Source organism: Neophocaena asiaeorientalis, unplaced genomic scaffold, assembly GCF_003031525.2.
Source record: "Neophocaena asiaeorientalis asiaeorientalis breed wild unplaced genomic scaffold, Neophocaena_asiaeorientalis_V1.1 scaffold43, whole genome shotgun sequence".
Lineage (NCBI taxonomy): Eukaryota > Metazoa > Chordata > Mammalia > Artiodactyla > Phocoenidae > Neophocaena > Neophocaena asiaeorientalis.
In genome coordinates, this window is record NW_020173674.1 from 293,876 (window position 1) to 311,731 (window position 17,856).

The window sequence follows — 17,856 nt, forward strand, 5'->3', positions numbered from 1 at the left end:
AGCCTGCCATTGGCCGCGCGCACCGGGCCCCGCTCTGCCCCACCCCGGTTGGCCGAGAGGCCCGCCCGTCAGAGGCCTCGGCCGGGCGGGGCTTCCGGGAGCTGCGCGGAGGGCGGTTCCCGCCCGGCTGGGCCTCATGGGCCCCGGCCTGAGGGGTCCGTGGGGACGGGGTCCGGGGGAGACAACTTCTCCGGAAACTGCCCGGACTCTCCCGGGAACAGTCGGGACTCGCAGTGAGATAGAGACCCCGCGGCGAAGCGGGTCCGCGGCCGGGTGTGGACTGGGGCGGGGTCGCCGATGTCCGACTCGAGCCCCTGCGCCGCTCTTGGAGCCCAGCGCCGGGCCCCTGGGCACCTTCACGGCGCGCACAGCTGTGCCCACGCCCCCCTAGGCCGTCCCTGCGCCGTGCCGCGCAGCACACCGTAGGGGTTCCGGAGCGGAGGGGACAGCCCGAGGGCTGAGCCTCAGGGAGGGTGGAGCCCGCGGGGTCAGCACCGCAGACTCCCCCGGACCCGAGGCCGGGGAAAAGCGGAGGGGCTGCCGGCACGCGGGTCAGGTGCAGGTGGCTTCGGAAGGGGCTCCTCCCGGCTCCCAGGACACCTGGCAGGTTCGGCGGGGTCCTTGGGCGCGGCTCAGCCATGCGCCCAGGGCCAGGCGGCGCAGGGCGCCTCGGCTGGGCGGGGACGTCTGAGCCCGCAGAGCAGCGAGTCCGGCTCAATCTTTTTACCCAGTGCGGGGGGTTTTGTTTTTCACTTACGTAGTGCGCAGCCCCGCCCCGAGCTCCGCAGAGGGCCCTTGTCCCGCGCTCCCTGATCTCCAGCTTCCCCCAACTTCGGCAGGCCCTGCCAGACTACCCGTCCACCCAGCTTCCCCAAAGCCCGGAGCCCAGCCCTGCAGGAGCTCACCCTGAGGCCCAAACGGTACCCAGGAAATCCAACCCAAAAGCTGCCATAGGGGGTTGAAGACTCCCCCACCCCAAGCATAAATATGCACATTGTATCTCCTTTAGAGATTCTCAGAAGTACATGATTTAACATTTAAAAAATTTCAAAGTAACGCATAAACACATTCTCCTTGTTTATAAGAAAGAATGGTGCATTACACGTAAGGCCAAACCTCCCCCTCTGCTCAGCCGGCACCCCCTTCCATTCCTACCCGTTCCGCGCCGTTCGGCCCCCTCCCGTGCCGGCTCCGTGCTATTCCCCAGGAGCTCACCCCACTGCAAGCCTTGACCTCGGCGGGCCCCTGGGGGGGGCCGCCCCCGCCCCAGGCACGGCGCCGACCCCACGTGCCGTGGCTGTGTCCGGTTGGCCGTCCCGCGCACTGCGCCGCGGCCACGACGAAGCCCGGCTCGCGCCTGACGCGCGTAGACGCGAAGTAAAGGCGGATAAGTGAAAACGGGTGACGGCGCCTCTCGCCGGCGCGGACACTCTGGACTCCCCTCCAGGAGTCCAGGTCTGCATTTCCCTCGTCTTCTGAGGGTCCTTTCCCAAAGCGCTTCCTTTAAATCCCGAAGGGCCTTGGCCTCAGGGACGACCCGACACGGGCGCCTACCACCTGAGAAAGGTGGGCGCGAGTCTCCACCCCAGACCACCTTTGCGGAAGCCGACACCTGGCCTGCCTGCGCCCCGCCGTCTCGACCGCGTCTCACCTCCCCAGCTGCCCTAAGGCTCGGCCTCGCGGAGCTGGAAGATTCCCGCGGCTCATGAATATTTGCAGATTCAGAGAAGGCCCCGCCCCCGTTGCCTTGGCGCCCAGGCCCCTCAACCCCGCGGCCGGAAGAACAACCCCAAGTCGAAGAGAGCGCCTGGCGAAGGGGGGCGCCCGGGACCAAGACCCCGAGGCTGGGGCACCGGGGCCGACCCCTCAGGTGAGAGCCGAGCGCGCCTTTGGGTCCGGGGCCGCAGGCCTCGCTGTCTCCTCCCGTGTCGGGGGGAAACTGAGGCCGGGGACGGAGCAGAAAGACAGTGAGGTCCCAGTGATGCCCCAATTGTCAGATCTGGTCCCCTGGGGACCCATCCCACAACCCCTGGCCCTGCTAAGGGTCTCGTGGTCACCGGGACAGGAGGGACCCCAAGCCCTGCTTAGGGACCCACTCTGGGAGTTTCCATGATGGGGACCTAGGAGGGGAGAGGCCCTACCCTCAGAAGGGATAGCAGGTGGAGGGGACCCAGAGAGGTGATGAGCCCGGCCAGGAGCTGGTGTTAGTCTGGGCGGTGGAGAGAGAAAGGCCACCACATTTCCAACTTTGGGGGCTCACGGAGTGGCAGGGCAGGATGGGATCAGGGCCATGAACAGTGTGGACGGGTCCAGGCCAGTGAGTAGATGTGAAGGGATAGTGTCTCAATGGGAACCTCAGCCTCCAACCCAGGCCCTGCTCCTTGGACCCCAAGACTTTTGGCTAATCTGGACCCATACTCTGGGCCTAGTCATGGGCAGGACCTCAGGTCAGCTGTTCTCAGGCACAAAGGGAAGAGGGTGGCCCACTGGCATCCCAGGCCACAGTCTGGCCAGACCATCCCTTTCCCAGAGCCCAAGGCTAGCAGCCCTGGGGAAGGTGGGGGCAGCATCTTCCTAGGGGGCCTGGTGCTGGGGTCCTCCTTTGAGGCTTAGGGCCGTTCACCAGCTGGAGAAAGGCAGGCAGCAGAGGAACTTTCGGAAAGAAATCCTGGCCAGAAATTCCGTGAGGCTCTTCGTGAGGCTCCCCTGCATGGCCTTCACCTCCTTGGGTCCTTGGTGTGTGGTCACTTTCCAGACAAGGGCACGTGGAGCCCGGGCAGCTTGTCCCAAGGCCCAGCACTCCCTCCCACCCTCTCTGTCAAAGGCTAGCTGATCACCCCCGCCCCGGGGAGGATGAATCTTGACCATCCACAGGCGGTGACAGACAAGAACAGTGGCCAGAAACTGCATCTGCCACATTCACTGATTTTGGGGGGGATATTCTTGAGCCCCTGTTCTGCACACTGGACATGGCAGGTGAGTGTCCTGCCCACACAGAGCTCACTTGCTGTCTCAGGCAAGGCACTCGCTCAACTGAACTGAGGGCTGTAGAAGGGGGTCGGTCTTATCAGGTAGTAAGTCCAGGAAGGTCGGGAGGGAGCACAGGGGTAGGGGTTGGCGAGGCCCCGATCCAAGGTGGAGGGAAGAAGCCAGGATTTCCATACAGACTTCTGGCTCTACCCTCAGAAATGATTCCAGGGTCTGGGGCCAGGCACAGGCATCTGTGTCTTTAACGAGCAATGCCAGGTGAGCCTGGTGCAGGTGGACCACCTCCTGTGGGCCTGGGGGTAACGCCCAAGAGGGACAGGGTGCCTGGGAGGCCAGCCCACAGGGGATGGTCCAGAGCAACAGGCCGGGGACCCCTTTTGGAGAGGGTAAAGTTGGGGATGGAGGGAAGTGGGGATTTGAAGACCAAGCATTTGCATTGGATGGACCCAGAGGCACCCTAGCGTCGGTCACCCATATGGCTGTCTTTCCAGTCAGCCGGGCCAGGTGCCCCATCAGGATGGTTGAAAGGACCTAAGGGCCAGCGCCCAGGCTGGCATCTGCTCACTTCTGGGCCCTGTGGCCTTGGCCCAGCCTGTCCCAGGTCCCTCGAGCATGGTGACCTGGCCAGGAGGCCAACCTGACTGTCTCTCCCGCAGGTGCCGCCTGGGACCACATGCTGCCCTCTTGCCTAGATGTTTGACCCACGGTGGGAAAAAGCAGCTGCCTCCAGGTGAGGGGGTCTCAATGGGCTCAGGGGTAGGGGGGGAGTGCCTGAGACCCTGGTCCTGAGCCCCCCAGGGTCGGAGACCATCAGGTGGAGAAGGACACACAGCACAAGGCCTGAGGCAGAGGCTTGCTGCTGGTTACAGCAGCAAATGGGCGAATGGGACCTCGAGGCAGCCCCCCTCCCCGGCCTACATGGGGCCTCAGAGGGCAGGCCGGAGCTGGCACCCCACGTGGACCCTGAAGGACGGGCAGAAGCACAGGGAGGGTGGCCTGCCCAGGCCAGGGGTGTGAGCCCAGGCTGAGGGAGGAGACGGCAAGGCCCCCGGGCAGGCTGGGGCTTCACCATTACAGCCTTCTCCGGGCCAGAGGTGGGCTCCGGGGGCTTGTTGTGTGCGTGCATACATCAAGGGCTATACGGGGTCTCGGCTGGGCTGTGGATCAGAGGAAGAGCAGAGGCTGATCAGCTTTGCCCTCTGCCTACACCCAGCAGGTTGGATGTGAATGGACCAGGCCTGGGACAGAGCCCATGGGCCTTGGCCAAGCATAGCCAGTGTCCAAGTGCGGGCGCTGAGCTGGCAGAGCCGGCACAAGCCCCGCCCCAAGAGCAAGGCCCCGGGCAGCCGAGGCGGCAGCCACAGCGGGCGGCTGCCAGAGGAGCACCTGTCACCTGCCCGACTGGTGAGTGCGGGGGGGCTGGGCTCGGCTGCAGGGGCCCGCGTGGCTGACAGATGCCCTCGGCTCGCTGGGGCCCCTGCGCCTGCTCCACCCTTGGGCCGACCCCAGGTGCTTGGTGACACAGACGTCCCCCAGGCTCTCAGGCCGCAGAAGGGCCCGAGCCAGGCCCAGCCTCAGATTTGCTGAGCCCCTACCGTGCGCTGGGCTCCAGGGACCCCTCCGTGAACCAGAGAGAAGGCCCCTCATTCCCGTGGGAAACAGGGTGACAGCCCATCCAAGCGCGTGGCGCACAGACAGGGAGCCACGAGCAGAGGAGGGAGCAGGCCATCTGCAGGGCGGGGCATCCTGGGGTCCCACTGACCGCATCTGGCGCAGTTGTTGAAGCCTCTCTCCCAAACCTGGGGTGCGGTGGCAGCTGCTTTCCACCCCCACACTGGAACCCAGCAGGTTCTGCAGAGCCCTCTCGCCTGCAGGTTCCTGCCCAGTGACCCCAGAGAGCAGCCCTGCACCTCCTGGTGACCGGACCCCTTCCCTTTGTGGCCATTGCTCTCGCCCGTCATTGGCCACGCTAAGGGCCAGGCGCTCCCCAGCACCCCTCCAGCCCGCACAAACACTTGCACCCAGGTGAGGGACCTTCGGAGACCCTGGGGTGACGCACCCACCAACACTCGACAGAAGGAAGCCTGGCTGCCTGAGGTCCCCACGCACTTTCCTGACCAACTCGGAGAAGGGTCCACGAGGTCTGGTCACTGCAGGTGGACAGGACACTCCCGCCGGCCCCCTCCCCACACCCCCCAGCAGCCCCTGTGTGTCCGCCCTCCAGCCAGGCCTGCAGCGCCCACAGTACCCAGGGTCCTGGTCCAGCGTGGACCCGTCACGTCAGGCCGCCGGCCCCCGCTGCTGCATGGGCTGGGTGCTGGGGACACGCCTTGATCAGAGCTACTCCGTCCACCCTGGGACCTCCCCCTCCCCCACCCAGCTCCTGGCTGGGGAGAGAGCCTGCCTGTGTGAGCGTGGCCCAAGCACCCCAGGACCACCCTTGCTTCCTAACATATTTGAGTCTGGTGCCCACCATGCCAAAGCATGGCTGCTGAAGCATTTCCCTCGGTCACTGGAACCGGGGGTCTCAGGCCTCTGTCCTCCCAGACCCTCTCACATGTAGTCAGCATGTGGCAACTGGTTTCTCCCTGAGGCTGAGTCTTACTGAGTCATCCTAACTCCAAGCCCTTCTTCATTTTTTCTTTTACTGGTTTGAGCTGAGAAGCCATTTTATTTTCCAAACCACGAGTTCCAGGACCCCTGGGCTCTCTCCACCAGCTCTGAACTCTGCCTTGTGTAAAACCTCATCAAATGCAGTGAACTGTGGCCAGCTCACTCTGCCCACAATTGCCTGGCACCTCTCCACCCCCATCACAGGTTCATTGTGTGCGTCTTCTGCCATCCAGGTTACTACAGGAGACCCTTTTACCAAAAATTCCATTGTCACATGACCTGGGTCTCCATCTTTCCAGCTTCAGTAACACTCACGTCACACGCCCCCCACCAGTTCCCATCCAGTGTCACATCGTTTCATCATTTTTGTTATGGCAGCTATTGGAGCTGCACCTAGATCCCAAGTTTTGTATGAGTCAGCTATTGCTATAGTGATGCTACGTAACAAGCAACCCCCAAACTCATCAGCTTACAGTGCAGGTGTACCGTCCATGGGTTTGAAGGAGGCTGGGGCTCGGCCACGCTGAGCAGAGCTGGGCTCCCGGCCCCAAGCTGCACTGGGTCTGTTCCATGGGTCTCGTTAGGACACCAGCACACCTCAGGTCACACCCTTCTCTGGCAACGGCCCCACCAGCCACACAGGATCACAATCTCCACTCCTGTCACATCACACTTATCGTCCAGCTGGAGCCAGTCGTGGCCACAGTCAACATGGGGGAGGCAGGGAAACGCCTGCCCCCTGCTCCAGGCTTGCAGCCAAAAGCAGGAGTTTCACTGGGGGGCGGGGCGGGGTGTGTGTGACTTCTGTCCAACTCTCAGGGCTGACTCCCCACCGACCCCTGCAGCAAGCCCTGGCCCAGGTGGATGACCTCCGATTGGTGAGCGTGCTGGAGCTGTGTGTCAACACCCATGAGAACAGCCTGGGGAACTTTGGTGAGAGGCCCTCCCCATGCACACCCTCCACTGTCATGGCCAGGCCGTGCTTGAAGGCTCGGCCTGCTCGGGCCCTGCCCACCAGGATCTGGTCTTTGGACCACTGCACCCACAGACCTGCCCTGCACCCCACTCTCCAGGGACTGATAACCCTCTCCCGGGGCCCTGGGAGCACGGGACACTGGCTGGGGGGGCTGTGCTCTGGAGCCCAGTGTGTGGTCTGGCCATGCCTGCAGTTCCCCGTGGGAGGCGGCCTGGGGGCAAGACCCCGCAGAGTCCCGTGGCCCCGTGGCCTTCTGTGTGCCTCTGCCCCCACGGGGTGCCTCCTGCACCCTCCCCTGCTGGCCTGTGTCATTCACACCGGGCCTCAGACGTCAGCATGTGGCCCCAAGGTGCCCCTGGGCCTCAGAGCAGCCGTCGGGCGGCAGGGGCCGAAGGGCGCTGACGCCTCTGAAGGTGCAAAGGGCAGCAGGGCCTGCGCTGACCTCTCTTCCTGTGGCCCCACAGGGCTGCACCTGCCCAACCTCAGCCAGCTGAAGCTGAATGGCAGCTGCCTGGGCTCCCTGAGGTGAGTGTCCACCCCCCGCGGTGGTCACGGGGGAGGGCGTGCTGCCGGCCTGGGTGGGGTCCTGAGCATCCCACTATCTCCAGCTCCCGGCCCTAACGCCCACCCCTGGTCACGTCGCCCACCCCTGGTCAGCTGGAGGCCCCGCTGAGGGTGACGCCAGCCACCCGGAGCCTGCAGTCAGGGTCAGGCTGGTCACACCAGGTTTTGTGGCTGACGAGGTCTCCAGGGACCTCCCTGTGGTGCCCAGAAGGCGCCCACTGACCTTTGGCAGAGGACCCCCAACCCGCAAGCCTGGGCGGCTCATCACCGACCAGCTTCTGGATTTGGGGCATCCCCCCACCCCTCACCACAGCCCAGGGCTGTGTCCCCGTGCTGGTGGGGCCGTAGCTGGGGGTTGAGCCGGCCCCCATCAGCGCAGCAAGACGAGCAGAGGAGCATGGCCGCTACTGCCCAGCCGGACCTCAGGCCCCACGTGAAACACAACAGCATCTTAATAGCTTAAAAGACAAAATGCAAAAATCAAGACAGATTAAGGTTTTTGCTTACTTCATCGGGCTGGAAAGAACAAAGCTGAGGTAATATCAGAGTTTATTGGGTGTTTGAACAAAATGGGTGTCAGGAAAACCCTGCTGGGATTTTTTTTGTTTGTTTGTTTTTATAAATTTATTTATTTTTGGCAGCGTTGGGTCTTCGTTGCCGTGCACGGGCTTTCTCTAGTTGTGGCAAGCGGGGGCCACTCTTCATTGCGATGCGTGGGCTTCTCGTTGCGGTGGCTTCTCGTGTTGCGGAGCACGAGCTGTAGGCGCGTGGGCTTCAGTAGTTGTGGCTCACAGGCTCTAGAGCTCAAGCTCAGCAGTTGTGGCGCACGGGCTTAGTTGCTCCACGGCATGTGGGAATCGCCCGGACCAGAGCTCGAATCTGCATCCCCTGCATTGGCAGGCAGATTCCTAACCACTGCCCCACAAGGGAAGCCCAGCCCTGCTGGTTTTATGCGGCCAGACAGCCGTCTTGGGGCAGTGGGAGGCCAGTCCCAATTCTAGAAAGTTCTCCTGATGTTTTAAATGGGCTGTAAGTATCCAGTCATTTCCAGAGGAGATGATAAAGGTATTCATTAAGCAGCCTTGCACGGTTTTTCCTATTTGTACTGCTGTTTGTCAAATAAACATCAAAAAGAATTTGAAAAACACCTGAAAGCCTAGAAGTGGAAGCAAAGAAGATCAGAGGCCGCGTGGCCCCCGTAGGTAGGGAGAAGCAGGCGGATGCCAGCTTCCACGGCTCCTGCATGGCTCCTGGGCCTGCAAGGAAGGGTCTGGAAAGCAGGTTCTCAGAATTGCCTTTAGTACCTATACATGGTTCAGCAATATTCTGACAGAGACGTCAATACTTCAAGTTAACAAAGACAAAAAAAATCATATTTACTCCTTCATTATTAAGGCTTACAAGTTAGCTCAAAGAACAATAAAATATACAGAAAACATATAAAGGATGGAAACTACAAAGAGAAGTGGAAGGTTAAAATTAAGTATTTGTTACCATTTGTAACAAAACAAAATATTTGATTTCAAAAAAAAATCAATTCCAAGAAAAAATTAAATCATTATTCATATAAAACATGTGTTCTGTTCCTTGATAACGACAGTGAAAACTGTAAGGAATCTTTAAGTTGTCTGTTAGCGAATCCTGAAACTTGGCCAAATGTTGTTTGCAAATCTCCACGGAGTGACAGTAAACAAATATTTGTAAAAGGAAGCTAATTCAATATGACAGTGCAATGAAGTAGTATTACAGCTTAGCTGATGACAGAGAGAGTCAAGACGTTAAAACGTCAGGCAGCGTTATGAGGACTGGAAAGTAATTTTCATGTGATGGCTGTCACTTCATCCGAAGCTGAGAGAGAATTCAGCCCCTGAAAGCGTCACTGACGTGAGGACAGATGGGGCTGGTTTCCAGGCCAGCCAGCATCTGACAAGAGCATCCTTCACCAGGACCACTGTGTGGGGAAACCACAGTAACAATCTCTGAAACTCAACAACTAACTTGGAGATCATTGAAATGATTGAAGGGGCAGTTCTCACTACAACTTAACCGTGTGTGTCATTGAAATGATGGAAGGGGCGGGTCTCACTACAACTTAATCGTGCGTGTCATTGAAATGATTGAAGGGGCGGTTCTCGCTACAACTTAACCGTGTGTGTCATTGAAATGATGGAAGGGGCGGGTCTCACTACAACTTAATCGTGCGTGTCATTGAAATGATTGAAGGGGCGGTTCTCGCTACAACTTAACCGTGTGTGTCATTGAAATGATGGAAGGGGCGGGTCTCACTACAACTTAATCGTGCGTGTCATTGAAATGATTGAAGGGGCGGTTCTCGCTACAACTTAACCGTGTGTGTCATTGAAATGATGGAAGGGGCGGGTCTCACTACAACTTAATCGTGCGTGTCATTGAAATGATTGAAGGGGCGGTTCTCGCTACAACTTAACCGTGTGTGTCATTGAAATGATGGAAGGGGCGGGTCTCACTACAACTTAATCGTGCGTGTCATTGAAATGATTGAAGGGGCGGTTCTCGCTACAACTTAACCGTGTGTGTCATTGAAATGATGGAAGGGGCGGGTCTCACTACAACTTAATCGTGCGTGTCATTGAAATGATTGAAGGGGCGGTTCTCGCTACAACTTAACCGTGTGTGTCATTGAAATGATGGAAGGGGCGGGTCTCACTACAACTTAATCGTGCGTGTCATTGAAATGATTGAAGGGGCGGTTCTCGCTACAACTTAACCGTGTGTGTCATTGAAATGATGGAAGGGGCGGGTCTCACTACAACTTAATCGTGCGTGTCATTGAAATGATTGAAGGGGCGGTTCTCGCTACAACTTAACCGTGTGTGTCATTGAAATGATGGAAGGGGCGGGTCTCACTACAACTTAATCGTGCGTGTCATTGAAATGATTGAAGGGGCGGTTCTCGCTACAACTTAACCGTGTGTGTCATTGAAATGATGGAAGGGGCGGGTCTCACTACAACTTAATCGTGCGTGTCATTGAAATGATTGAAGGGGCGGTTCTCGCTACAACTTAACCGTGTGTGTCATTGAAATGATGGAAGGGGCGGGTCTCACTACAACTTAATCGTGCGTGTCATTGAAATGATTGAAGGGGCGGTTCTCGCTACAACTTAACCGTGTGTGTCATTGAAATGATGGAAGGGGCGGGTCTCACTACAACTTAATCGTGCGTGTCATTGAAATGATTGAAGGGGCGGTTCTCGCTACAACTTAACCGTGTGTGTCATTGAAATGATGGAAGGGGCGGGTCTCACTACAACTTAATCGTGCGTGTCATTGAAATGATTGAAGGGGCGGTTCTCGCTACAACTTAACCGTGTGTGTCATTGAAATGATGGAAGGGGCGGGTCTCACTACAACTTAATCGTGCGTGTCATTGAAATGATTGAAGGGGCGGTTCTCGCTACAACTTAACCGTGTGTGTCATTGAAATGATGGAAGGGGCGGGTCTCACTACAACTTAATCGTGCGTGTCATTGAAATGATTGAAGGGGCGGTTCTCGCTACAACTTAACCGTGTGTGTCATTGAAATGATGGAAGGGGCGGGTCTCACTACAACTTAATCGTGCGTGTCATTGAAATGATTGAAGGGGCGGTTCTCGCTACAACTTAACCGTGTGTGTCATTGAAATGATTGAAGGGGCAGTTCTCACTACAACTTAATCGTGTGTGTGTCCCCGAAGACTCTCCACCCTTCCTCCTCCCGTGATCTCAGACCATGGTGGCTTTCACTTAAACAGAAACCCCTCATTTTGATTTGTTCCAGCCCATCAGTTCTGGCTGGTATAGTGGGTGTTTTTTAGGAGGTTTGTCTGCACCCCAAGGTCTTGGAGATATTCTACTTTTTCTTCTATTCACTTATGGTCTCACTTTTCATTTTGGGGTCTTTAATCCTACTTATCTGTGAGGTTGCTTCCACTCCTGATATGAGATGGGGACCCAGTTCTGTTTAGCACCACCTGGTGAGTTGGTTTTCCCAGCATCGTCTACCCCAGGCCCACGCGGACACGCTGGCGGAGTGAGGAGCTCTCCGTCATCACAGTCTTCATTGGTGCGCCTTTGTGTTAATCTGTAACATCTGTTACCCTCATCGTAGTTTTCCTTTTTCCAAACTGACCTAGCTATTCCTGAGCACTTATTCTTGCATTTGAGTTTTACGATCAGTTTGCTGGGTTTCACACACCCTTATCTTTCAGGATTTTGTTTTGTTTTGTTTTGGAATTTTAAAAAGGCACATGCTCATTTGGGTTAATTTTTATGTTATATACATCCATGAATATGGTATAGCTCTCCATTCATGTGTGCTTTAATGTTTTTAATAGAGTCTTTAAACTTCTTCTGTAAAGTCTATAGGTTAGAACGCTTTCAGCTGCAAGTTACAGAAACCTGCAGCCAACCGGCCTGAGCAGTGAGAAATTGTTTATCCCTTAAGTGCCTAAGGACCACGGGGCAAACCCTGTTCTAAGCACAGAGGATATGTCAGGGAACAGAACAGGTGAGAATCCCTGTCTCTGAGGGCACACAAGGAGCCCGGTGGCGGCTCACGCAGCCGGTGGCCCCCCAGGATGTGGCCCCCATCCCCATGCCTGGGGCTGCTGCAGCCACATTGGTGGGCTGAGGGAGTGTGGTAGCTAGTCTTCTAGGGTTGCTGAACAAAGCACCACGAACCAGGTGTCTTGAACAGCAGAAACTGACTCCTTCAGGTCTGGAGGCCACGAGTCAAGATCAAGGTGTATCTCCTTCTGAGCCAGAGGGAGAACCCAGCTCACTCCTCGCTCCTGGGGCTTTGCTGGCCACCTTTGACGTTCCTTGGCTTGTAGACTCATCACCCCAATCTCTGCCTTCAGCTCACGTGGCCTTCTTCTCCCTGTGTCCAGATCCAAATTCCCCCTTTTTGTAAGGACACCAGTCATATTGGATTAGGGCCCACCTCACCTCCACCAATTACATCTTCAGAGACCCTGTTTCCACGTCAGGTCACATTCTGAGGTCCTGAAGGTTAGGACTCCAACATATGAATTTGGGGGGGGGGAGGATGCAATTCATCCCATAACAGGAAATGTGCCTTCCTGTGTCCATCAGTAAGAACAAGAAGGTTCCCAGCATTCTTCTGTGTTTCTTTGGCCAGAACTGTATCATGTATACACTCTCTTATACCAACCACTAGCAAGGGAATGGAATTATGATTCGAGTGGGCTAACCAGGACCCCCACCTGTGCACCCTGCTGCCACTTGGGACAGGGCAGGACACCAGCCTCCTCTGAAGGCAGGGCTCCCTGAAACCAGAACTGAATTAATTCCCACGTACTTATAGTATTTTTATAATCATGGATGAGGGCCTGATTCTGCTGTATTCTGTTTGATTGTTGCAAATTTAGAGAAACACTATGCTGATTTAGAATAGATTTAAAAGTTTTTTATTTTATTAACTTTTATTGGAGTATAGTTGCTTTACAATATTGTGTTAGTTTCTACTGTACAGCAAAGTGAATCAGCTATATGTATACATATATGCCCTCTTTTTTGGATTTCCTAGAATAGATTTTTTAAATCAATAAAACAATTGATTTTTATAAATGGGTCTATTACCTCTGGCAATAGTGTACCTTTGTTTTGTATTTAACATTATTGCCAAACTGTCCTATTAATTCAAGTAATTTGTTAATTCAGATGGGTTTCCATACTGATGGTGATGTTATCAGCAAGTTGGGAGTGCTATCTTTCACTCAAATCCTCCTGCTCCTTTTTCTTGTCTTATTGCTTTGGCCAGGATCTACTAGCCAGTACGATGTTAGACAGCGGCAGTGACAGTAGCAGGCATCCTTGGTTTGTTCCCGATCTTAGCGGGTATGTGTCTGGGTTCCTCTGCATCTACTGACATGATCATAAAATGATATTTCTCCTTTAGCCTATTTATGCACTGGATTTCACTGACAGATTTTGTGCTGGTAATTCATCCTTACATTCCTGCAGTAACACTAGTTGATGAGTTATTTTTAAATCACTGTAACCTTAAAATAATATTTGCTTTGCAATTTTCACATCAGTCTTCATGAGTGATAGTGCTTTAATGCCCCAGTTTGTACTTCTCTGGTCCTGGAATCAAGGACTGACTCAGACGGGGCCCTCCCTTTTATTGTTCTCTTCAACTGCTTAATTTTTTGAAACTTCCTGTACAGGAAATTATTGTGGAAGATAGAGATTGTCTATTCCATGATAGATCTTATTTTTAAAACTGATCCAGATCCGGGGACTTGGCGGGGGTGGGGCGAGGGGTGTTAATCACTGTGTAATTTCTTTAGTGGTCATTAGTCTAGTTTTCTTTCTTTTGGCACCAGCTTTGTCTAGTTTTCAAGAATGTTGGTATATAGTTTGTTCATAATGGTTTTTGTTGTTTTAAATTGCTGCTATAGCCATAATTATTCCTCTTTTTAAGTTCCATACATTTATTTGCATTGTCCCTCTGTTCATCCTTGATCAGTCCTGCCAGAGGATTGTCTATTAAGTTTTTAAAGAACCAGCACTGGGCTCTGTTAATCTTCTCTATGTTTTTTCTAGTTATTACTGGTTCTGTTCTAGTCTTGATTACATCTTTCCTTCATGTCCTTTTGTTATTTGCTGTTGTTCTTTTTCTGGCTCCTTGAGCTGAATGCTTAGCTTAATTGTTCTACTCCTTCCAGTTTTTTGATAAATATATTTAAAGATCTAACTTTCTAGGGCTTCTCTGGTGGCGCAGTGGTTAAGAATCCGCCTGCCAATGCAGGGGACATGGGTTCCAGCCCTGGTCCGGGAAGATCCCACATGCCGCGGAGCAACTAAGCCCGTGTGCCACAACTACTGAGCCTGCGCTCTAGAGCCCACGAGCCACAACTACTGAGCCCATGTGCTGCGACTACTGAAGCCCATGCGCCTAAAACCCGTGCTCCACAACAAGAGAAGCCACCGCAATGAGAAGCCCACTCACCGCAACTAGAGAAAAGCCCACATGCAGCAACAAAGACCCAATGCAGCCAAAAATTAAATAATTTTAAAAAATAAAAGAATCCTGGAGGGCAACTAGCAGAGGTTTGGCATGTGCAGGATGCCAAAGAGAAACAATAGAACCTAACAGTTGTTTAAAGGGTGAGGAAAACTCGTCAGACATAAAAGAAAACTGTCGTCTACAGATTGAAATAAAAAACGGAAACTGAATCGGCAACCCTGAAACGTATCCTAATAAAGTTCCTGGACTTCAAGACACAGATCATATTGGGGGCAGCCAAGGAAAGAGATCAAGTCTTCCTTTAAGAAGAGAAAAAAAAGGACGTTTTCCTCAGACTTCTCCATAGAAACACTCAAAGCCAGAAGACAGTAGAATGATGTCTACACAGCCCAGCAGAAAGACGGTATGAATCAAGAATTTCATACCCAGCCAACATTTTGGAATGAGTAAGAGATTAAGGAAAACAGTTTGATTAGCCCCTCTTGAAGGAATCGTGAGACGCAAATTTCAGCCAATTAAAAGATGATTGAAAATGCATTGAAGGCAATAGACTGGGGAGAAACGTGGACTCTCTGTAACTAAAGGTGGAGATTACGGTAACAGAACGAAACTTAAAAAACGCAACATACAGGTTAATCGGTGGATGAGACGTAACCGAAGGGGAATTTGTGAACCGGAAGATGGGCCCCAGCGACGCAGAAAGGTGAGGCGGGCCAGGAACACCTCAGAGGTGAGGAGGCGCCTTCACTTGGACCAGGGGAGCAGACAGAGCCTCCAAAGCAGGAGGAAGAGCAGATGCCAAGACCAGGGGCACCACAGTGCAGGTGCGGTTCAGGACCATGGGGAGACCAGAGCTGCTGGAGCCGGAGCAGGGAGGGCAGGAAGGCCAGCAAGGACCAACGTGTGCCACCTCATCACCACCGGGAAGCCCCTCACCTCAGCGTCTCCAGTGAGTCAGCATCTCAGACCCTCACTCCCAATCTGAATGCCCAAGAAGCTATCAGTAGTATAATTAGGAATATAGCAATACCTCCAGCATGAAAGGGAAAAGTCAGGACAAACCCACAGGACCCCAGAGGAAGCAGACAATGCCAGGAGGGGAGTAAAACGTCCAGGCACCTTCAGTGAATGTTCTGAGAGACACGGAAGAAGACGTGGCTTCTTTGCACCCTCAAAACAAAAACAAAACAGAGGGCTTCCCTGGTGGCGCAGTGGTTCAGAGTCCGCCTGCCGATGCAGGGGACACGGGTTCGTGCCCCGGTCTGGGAAGATCCCACATGCCGCGGAGCAGCTGGGCCCGTGAGCCATGGCCGCTGAGCCTGCACGTCCGGAGCCTGTGCTCCACAACGGGAGAGACCACAACAGTGAGAGGCCCACGCACCAGAAAAAAAAAAAAAAAAAAAAAAAACCAGAATGCCATGAAATAAGATCAGAGAACAACGAAGGGCGCTTGGGAATTAAATGTATGAGGGCTGACAAAAAATGTCACCAGCATTGTTGGAAGAGAAGGGAATCTCCCAGAAAGCAGAGGAAAGGCAAAGAGACGGAAATGGGAGAGAGAAGGGATGAGAACAAGCTCCTTCTCAGAGACCACCCGTGAGAGGCTGAGCTCCAGATATGAGAGCAGAGACTGCGAGGAGAGAAAATACAAAAGGGAATATCCCAGAAGCTGACAGAAAGGATGTGCAACAGTGGGCCGGTGCCCGGACAGGAGACGAGGGTCACCCAGGCTGAGAGGACCCCGCGGGCAGAGGTGGGGCCCACTGAGGTCAGGGGCAGATGGGAGAGCCCCGGCCTGCCCACTGGCAGGGGAGTGGCCGCCAAGGGAGGGTGGCACAAACAAGTCCCAGGTGCGGGCAAGGGGAGGGGCTGTGACACAGGGAAATCATCCACAAAAAAGGCCGGGAGGAAAAAGGGAGGGAGGACATCCCGGCTGACGCCGCTGGGCAGGGGACACCCACTACAGCGGGCAGCGGCCGTCTAGCACGAGGGCAGCTCCCGCGGCCAGGCCCGGACCCTGTAGGGGTTGGATAAGGTGCCCAAGACAGGCGGCTGCAGCCAGGAGGGAAGACAGGGGCCCGGGGGCTCTGGAGCCCCTTCCTCGGCCTGGAGGCCACCCAAGCCAGTCACAGCTGTCCCTGAACCTGGAGACAGCCAGATGTGGGTGGCGGCTGGGCAGGAGGCATGGCACAGGGCCTTCACAGCCACTGAGACATGACCCTCCGCCCCAGGACCGCACTGACCAGCCAACCCTACCCTCTGCAGGGACCTGGGCACCTCCCTGGGCCGCCTGCAGGTGCTGTGGCTGGCTCGCTGCGGCCTGGCTGACCTGGATGGCATCGGCTCCTTCCCGGCCCTGAAGGTGGGTCTGTGGCGCTCCGGGGAGTGCGGGGGGAGGGGGGCCCGGACTGAGCCCCCCCCGTGCCCCCCAGGAGCTCTACCTTTCCTACAACGACGTCTCGGACCTGAGCCCGCTGTGCCTGCTTGAGCAGCTGGAGGTGCTGGACCTGGAGGGCAACTGTGTGCAGGACCCGGGGCAGCTGCGCTACCTGCAGCTGTGCCCGCGGCTGGCCACGCTCACCCTGGAGGGCAACCCGCTATGCCTGTGGCCCGGCCCCGGCCCCGCCCACCAGGTGGGCACCGGGCGGGGAGGCCCTCTGTAGCTCCAGCCTCTCGGCCCGGGCACTGCTTTGTCCATCTGAACTCCGGCCGGGTCGCAGGGGATCCCGGGACACATGCCTAGGGCACACCCGCCTGTTGCTGGGGCTTCTTCACTAGGAGCTCATTCCCATGTTGCTGGAGGCCCGGCGGCTGCCAGCTCGTCCTCCTAGGCCAGGACCAGACTCCGAAGGGCCACGTGTACACCCCAAGAAGTCTGTGCACACGCCATGGGGAACCACGCGTGTTCTGTACAGTCTCCACATAGAGTCATGTACACAAGCACACACGCTCACATACACACACCCATGCAGGCCCCGTGCAGAGGCAGCCCCACCCCCTGCAGCGCTGCTCGTAAACCGGGGGTCTGTGCACGCCCCCCCGCGCTGCCCGTGCACTCCCAGAGCTCACACGCCTGCCCGGCTACTCGTGGTGCCTGTGCACAGCGGCCGCCCACTGGGCCGGAGCTCTGAGTTCAGGGCAGCTCCGCAGGCCAGAGGGCACCCCTGGACCCTGGCAGTGAGCCCAGGGAGTGACATCATGCATGGGTCCCTGCAGTCCCTGCTGTCCCAGAGTGACCCAGGCTGGCCTGGCCGCCTGGGCAGAGAGAGATGGCATCCCCGACCCCCAGCTCCCCTGCACTGCCCCCCAGCAGGTCTGGGGGCAGCAGCTACAGGGCAATGCTGGCCTGATGGGCCCACCAGACTCAGGCCTGCCACCCCCACCGCAGGTGCCCCAGGGCTACAACTACCGGGCAGAGGTCAGGAAGCTCATCCCCCAGCTGCAGGTCTTGGATGAGTTGCCGGCCACACACACACACCTGCCGACCTCCCGGAAGCTGGACCACGACTGGCTCGTGGTGAAGGAGGCCATCAAGGAGGGCAGTGTCCTGGACAGCCTGCTCCCCGGGCTGGGTACAGACGGAAGCTGTCCAGGGCCCTCGGGCTGGGGCTGCCCCAGGAGAGGGCTCCACCCCCCCCACCCCTGGCCCCGCCCACAGGTCTCTCAGAGCCGGAGAGCCGCCTCGTGTCCCTTCTCAGCC

General features: G+C 56.1%; 2 protein-coding genes across 5 annotated transcripts in view; one reads left to right on the forward strand and one right to left on the reverse strand.

Annotated features, from left to right (window-relative positions):
* The window catches only part of HRAS (HRas proto-oncogene, GTPase), a 4,771-nt gene extending 3,135 nt beyond the window's left edge, over window positions 1-1,636 (reverse strand). For 2 of the 4 annotated variants that reach the window (XM_024749529.1, XM_024749533.1), the window contains exon 1: window positions 1,595-1,636. The gene's annotated coding sequence lies outside the window, so the exon portion shown is untranslated. Of the gene's footprint in view, window positions 1-1,554; window positions 1,574-1,594 lie in introns of those variants that run through there. The other 2 variants (XM_024749532.1, XM_024749531.1) reach the window with 2 other exon arrangements.
* An 85-nt stretch (window positions 1,637-1,721) lies between these two features.
* The window catches only part of LRRC56 (leucine rich repeat containing 56), a 19,545-nt gene continuing 3,410 nt past the window's right edge, over window positions 1,722-17,856 (forward strand). The window contains exons 1-8 of the mRNA XM_024749120.1: window positions 1,722-1,870; window positions 3,645-3,718; window positions 4,205-4,392; window positions 6,447-6,534; window positions 7,042-7,102; window positions 16,422-16,518; window positions 16,589-16,789; window positions 17,545-17,728. Of these exons, the coding sequence (XP_024604888.1) occupies window positions 4,216-4,392; window positions 6,447-6,534; window positions 7,042-7,102; window positions 16,422-16,518; window positions 16,589-16,789; window positions 17,545-17,728 (808 nt within the window). The 5' untranslated portion in view covers window positions 1,722-1,870; window positions 3,645-3,718; window positions 4,205-4,215. The remainder of the gene's footprint in view (window positions 1,871-3,644; window positions 3,719-4,204; window positions 4,393-6,446; window positions 6,535-7,041; window positions 7,103-16,421; window positions 16,519-16,588; window positions 16,790-17,544; window positions 17,729-17,856) is intronic.